Source organism: Trachurus japonicus, chromosome 21 (genome assembly GCF_045865225.1).
Source record: "Trachurus japonicus isolate A0001 chromosome 21, Traja_1.0".
NCBI lineage: Eukaryota > Metazoa > Chordata > Actinopteri > Carangiformes > Carangidae > Trachurus > Trachurus japonicus.
The window spans coordinates 2,041,494-2,047,782 of NC_140927.1; the positions used below are offsets into that span (position 1 = coordinate 2,041,494).

General features: G+C 39.8%; 1 protein-coding gene across 1 annotated transcript in view; it reads left to right on the forward strand.

Moving 5' to 3' along the window:
- gpr39 (G protein-coupled receptor 39) overlaps window positions 1-4,928 on the forward strand; it is a 40,805-nt gene extending 35,877 nt beyond the window's left edge. Inside the window, exon 2 of the mRNA XM_085765378.1 lies at window positions 4,052-4,928. Within this exon, the coding sequence (XP_085621504.1) occupies window positions 4,052-4,545 (494 nt within the window). The 3' untranslated portion in view covers window positions 4,546-4,928. The remainder of the gene's footprint in view (window positions 1-4,051) is intronic.
- Window positions 4,929-6,289: the final 1,361 nt, after the last annotated feature.

Here is a 6,289-nt window from a genome sequence, read left to right on the forward strand (position 1 = left end):
CACAGGTGAGCCACCGGAATTGAAGATCTTGTTTCCAAATAAAAGACAAAAGACTTTTTTTTTTAAGCAAGTAAGCTACAAAGGTTTTTGTTGTTGTTGTTGTTGTTGTTGTTTTACATTCTATGTCATTTTGGTGCACATGGAGGCAAATGATTATTTTGGTTCCTCATTAGTTCATCAGTAACTACTGTAATGTTTGTGTACCTTACACAAAAATAGTAACTAATGATTCAGTAATTATTCAGTACACATTACCTAGTCATTTTGATGTCTCACTTTACTATAAGGTACACAAAAAGGGTGACTAATGATTCAGTAATGATTCAGTACTCATTACCTAGTCATTTTGATGTCTCACTTTACCTTAAGGTACACAAAAAGGGTAACTAATGATTCAGTACTCATTACCTACTCAATTTGATGTCTCACTTTACCTTAAGGTACACAAAAAGGGTAACTAATGATTCAGTAATGATTCAGTACTCATTACCTAGTCATTTTGATGTCTCACTTTACCTTAAGGTACACAAAAAGGGTAACTAATGATTCAGTACTCATTACCTACTCATTTTGATGTCTCACTTTACCTTAAGGTACACAAAAAGGGTAACTAATGATTAAGTAATAGTTAGTTCCTCAGTAATTTGTTTAGGAGTTACTGAAGAACTCACCATTAACTAATAGTGAGTTCCTCATTCATTCCAAATTTGTTTCATAGTAAATAACTACTCTAAATTTTGTGCACCTCAAACAACTTTACTGTGAACCACGGTGTGATCAGTATACAGTACTACACAGCCCATGATACATTCATTTAGCCTACCAAACATGTGACAAACTATCATATTTATTTCAAAGGCAACATGGATGGTCATATTGATGTGTATGTGGTCTGAAATTAATGAATAAAATCTTCTCAAGAATCCTGCTGTCTGTGATTTTTTTAAGGAACTACTAATGTAAAGATGAAGATGAAGAAATGAAAAACCACTCATTATGTGTCACTTTAGGTCAATAAAGGTTAACTACTGGACATGTTATTGAGTAATGATTCTGTACTGATGAAGTAACTAGTTCACTAATCATCAAGTTGTGATTAACTTTCTCTGAAATTTGATCATGAGTTAATGAAGAACTGATCATTAATAGTTCCTCATTAGTTCCTCATTAACTACTCCTCTGAAATTTGATCAGGGGTTCCTGAAGAACTGACCATTAACTAATAGTTAGTTAATCATTAGTTCCTCAGTAACTACTCTAATTTTGTGTATCTCATTTCCCTAACTAATTACTCATTAGTTCCTCAGTAACTACTCCTCTGAAATTTGATCAGGGGTTCCTGAAGAACTGACCATTAACTAACAGTTAATTAATCAGTAGTTCCTCAGTAACTACTGTAATTTTGTGTAGCTTAGTTCCTCAGTAACTACTGTAATTTTGTGTAGCTCAATTCCTCACTAACTACTCATTAGTTCCTCATTAGTTCTTCATTAGTTACTCATTAACTACTCTAATTTTGTGTACCTTATTGTAAAGTGTTACCGTGAAATGTAGTAGATGTAATAATTATAACATAGATGTGGTGTAAAGGGTTAGGGAGGATGGATACAAAACACTGGACTTTTATAGGAGTAATTATACTTTCATAGGAGACTGCTGTATGTTTCCCGTGTGAAGCCAATGATCAACATTGTTTCTTTTAACTTTAACTGCATTTATTATTGTAACCATGACAACACAGGTCCTCTAACCATGATCTCTTCCTAAACCTAAGTATTTCCTGTGCCTAAACCTAAACAAAAGGGAACCACTCCAGCCTCATGCGTCCACTGTTACACTCTTATTCGTTGCATGTGTGGGTATTATATAGGAACCGACATGGTCCTTCAGGCTGGAGGAAGTGAAGGATGATTTATACCAATTAGTTTCTGTCCCCTTAACTGATATTGGATTAAATCATTCTCCCAGCTGTTTTGGATGGAGCATTATAAACAAATGTGTTGATATCTGTGTTTGACAGCAGGAAGCCAGGCAACTTTGTGAGTCTTCAAAGGCTGTTTGCTCAGTGTATTTCCCCATTAAAAACACTGCAGGAAATAGATAAACACCAGCTTAGACTACAATTATGTGTTTAGTCCTTCCAAAGAGGAAGCGCATGACTCAGACATGACAGACGAGATATGTCAGCGGGCTGGTCTGGAGTTGGAGAGGCAATCCTGTGTCCTGGAGGGCCTGGTGCAGTCACTGTGGTTAATGTTTGGTCATTTTTTTGGAGCACCTGCTGTTCAGCTCTGAATAAAATCAGACTAGAAGGAGAATAAAAATAACAGCAGGTATGATGAACCTGATTTCAGTCATGTCCGTTTTAAATCAGCTGAGAAGAAGAAAACAACCCGGAGGAAACTGATGTCTGAGCTTCAAAAACAAACCTGTGTCATTATACAGGAGGCTTAGCACCGCTGGGAGTTCACCACCCCACAGCTCCTCATTAAAGCTGAAATAAAAATCAGTCTGGGTGGATAAAGCACCTTTTGTGAACTGATTTTCCCAGAGTAAGAAGAGATTACGATGTTCAAAGATGCTGTAAGCAAAAGAGCTAAACAGACTGAAGCAGCCTACTGCTGGCTTCCAATGTGTTGAGATGATGTAACAAAAGCAGAACGAGGCAGTTTCTCATTGGCTGTAAAACCAAATTTATCATCAGCCTTCCTAATGAAGCTCTTCTCACCAGCTCAGCCAACACATCTAACATACAGTGGTATGCAAAAGTTTGGGCACCCTGCAAGATTTCTGTTGATGTAAACAGTTCAGCAAGTGGAAGATGAAATTATCTCCAAAAGGCATAAAGTTACAGATGACACTTTCCCTTTACATTTCACCAGGGCCGTTGTATAGGGGAGAGAGGTGATGATATTCTAGGGGCCCAGTGCCTAGTGGGGCCCCCCAAAAACCCCAGTAGTCTAATCTTTGTATGACTGATTTATTCTGCATAAGACCCTGACTAATACTCAGTAGTAGTAATAGTAGTAGTAATGCTGCAATAGCATTCAAACAAAGTAGGCTAAATAAAAAATGATAATACGTACGTACTGTAGTCTAAGAAAAAAAGTGGAAAAGTCAGGGGGTAGTGGCCCAAAGTATTCTTTAAGAGGGCCCAGAATTCCTAGCAATGGCACTGCATTTTACCCCCAAGTTATCTGAGAGCTCAAGTCTCCTGGGTTTCCCATTCTTCTCCCTTCTTCTTTGTTTCGCTTTTTCACTCTAAAACTGTAGAAAACAAAAATACTACACTGATATTGTGGGTTAGGGGCCTTTTTGAGATCATTTAATCTTCCACTTCCCTAAATGTTCACATGGACAGAAATCCTGACCATGGGTGCCCAAACTTTTGCATGCCACTGTATGTTGTATACGTATGTACTGTGTACAGCATCATTGTACTAAGTCTTGTTCTTTTTTTCTTGCTTCTTTTCTTGTTTCATTAGTTGAATATTTGAGGAAATGCACTTTCCTGTTGAAAATGAGAGAAAAGGGTCGATACCACTCTGTTAGATATTCATTAGCGTGGTGTTGGCTCCAGGAAAGGAGCTGCATTTGGACAGAACAGCCTGGTACATTACGCCCTGACACACATATGTTTTTGAATGGATCTTCTTTAAAAGGTTTTACATGGTAGCCATTTCCCATGTTTCCTTTCTTTATGCTCATGTACGCTCGCAGGTTGCAGGCTGAAGCATTGTCTTTAAGGGGTCATTCCTATGTTCCCTCAGCCCTATGTTCCCACATGTCTAACTTTTGTTGTCACTGAAAATTAGGCCCTATGTTCCCTCAGCCCTTTGGTCCCACCATTGGTTGGGTTTAGGCAATGAAGAAAGGAGTTGGTTAAGTTTAGTAAAAAGACCAGGTAGAGGCTAGACAGGCCAGATAGATAGAGAGAGTCCAGTGGGAACATACTGTAGGGCTGAGGGAACATAGGCACGCTCCCGTATGAACATCAGTGCCGTTGAAAATAAGTGTTAGACATTCATATTCTATGCTTTGACCTCCTCAGGTCTCATCGTGGGATCCCTGACGGTGTGCTGGCTTCCCAACCAGATTCGACGACTTATGATGGCTGCCGTTCCCAAATCCCTCTGGTCTGTTCTCTACTTCCGGAGCTACGTCACACTTCACCCCGTGGCTGACACCTTCTTCTACCTCAGCTCCGTCATCAACCCTTTCCTCTACAACCTGTCCTCCAGGCAGTTCAGGGAGGTCTTCGTCCAGGTGCTGCGCTGCCGTCTCACCATCGAACACAGGAACAAGCGAACGCTGCAACACTCCCAGGCTGCTTCTGCACGCTCCCTCCGGCCCCTGTTGATGAAGTCATTGCGTCGAGGCAGCGCGAAGCGGCCCACCCTCCCCCACGAGAAAACCCCTCCCACCTTTACAACCTTTCAGAGTGACTCAGGAGTGGCTTCAATCACCCAGACATCCCAGAGCCTGACCGGAGAGCCAGACTCAGTCAAACTAAAGACAGATGAACCGTCAGAGACTGAAATATAATGTGCTGTACAGTTTAATGCAACACAGTTAGCAGTAAAAAAGAAACATGGAGGGGACGGCTGGATCCAAGGACATGTGGCATATAAACAGTGAACACAGGGATTTCATTGACAGGACACACTCAGCTGGCTCATCAGTACAAGAAAGTTTAATGTCAGCTCACTAACAGATAGTTTCTATAGTCAGTCTATCTGCAGTAGATCCAGATCAGTCTGCTGCCAGTTTGCGAACTGTTGAACTATTGTATTACTAATCATGAGTGAAGCTTCAAACAACTCTACATCAAATCCCCTGAACTACTGCCTTAAGTTCAGTGGATGTGACATTATCAAGTCAGGAAGTGTTTATTCAAAAACTCATATGTTCAGTTAAAGAGAAACTATGCAGGATTTTTTTTACCTTAACTATGCTACTTTTTTTTATATATATACCTTAATTAAACAGCTTCAGAGTAATTGTGATGGTTAAATAAATGACTTGGGAGAATGGAGGCTCTCTGCCTTCCACCTATTGTCTTTTGGCCAAAAAACAACCTTACAAGATCAGTGTCGCTGACCTGGTGTCCCAGCTCTCGTCTCGGCGGCACCAAGACACAAACTCTCCCCGTAACACATAATCTCTTGATTATGACAGATAAGACAAATACACACAACGTAACATTGATGTATAACATTACCCACCGCTCCATAGATTGATTTCTTGCCGGCTTTGTTAAAAACAAGTGCATAGTTCCCCTTTAAGCATGAGGGTAACCAGATGGAGTTTTTGACCACAAACCACTGACTGGTTTTAATGTCGTGACTGATCTGTGTGCTGTGCTGTGGAAAACAGTTGAAATTAAGCTTTAAATCAAATTATTAATGGTTTTAGATCTCTTAAAACAAGCCACCAGTCAACACCAATCAGCCTCAACAATACAAACAGTCTGCGCTATCCAGTGGATAGTGAGTGAATATTCAGCTTCCAAAATTAATACTCACAGAAAACAGTGAACTCTTGTATAATACACCCTATCGTGCTAATTAATATTGCACAGGATGGAGGACACACATATTTACTCATGAATTTGCTGGTGACACATTTTGCTTTGCTTTTCTGTTGACGGCAGAGGGTGGGAAATACAAATGTGTGGTGCATGTGAGACACAGGAGCAGCCGGTCCCAAAGAGACCTTTTCTCTTACACAGTGCCTGAAACATGGTCAATATAATTATCTGAACCTCATGAAGTTCCAGAAATCACTTTTTTATGTGAATTCTACCCTTTTGGGTCCAATCAAACTGGAAAAATCCAGAAGAGCAGTGAAATAAGAAAATAGCTTTGGTAAGACAGAATGGGCCAAAAAGCCTAAATTATTTATGTGCAACCAGTACACAACTTCCATTGGAATTAACTATTGTGATTCTTGAGTGAATAGCCAATTATTCCTGATGAAGGAGATTTTCTCGTGCACATGAGGCTGATACTTACAAATAAAGCAGTACTAATATCCTGCATGTTGTTGTAATTTATGTATCACATACGTAAGAGTGTCAAAACCACAACAAGACCTCCAAATTAACAGATTACATACACTAGTGCGTGTGATTACCACTTTAGGTTAACATGTATTGTATTGGAGCACTGGCTGAAGCTGTTGCAGTTCTTAGGAAAATAGTCTCCCATGCAATAAGCATCACATGAACCCGGGACGATCCTGGAACCATGATGACATGTGGTATATGGTGTCTGTATACCATTTTATG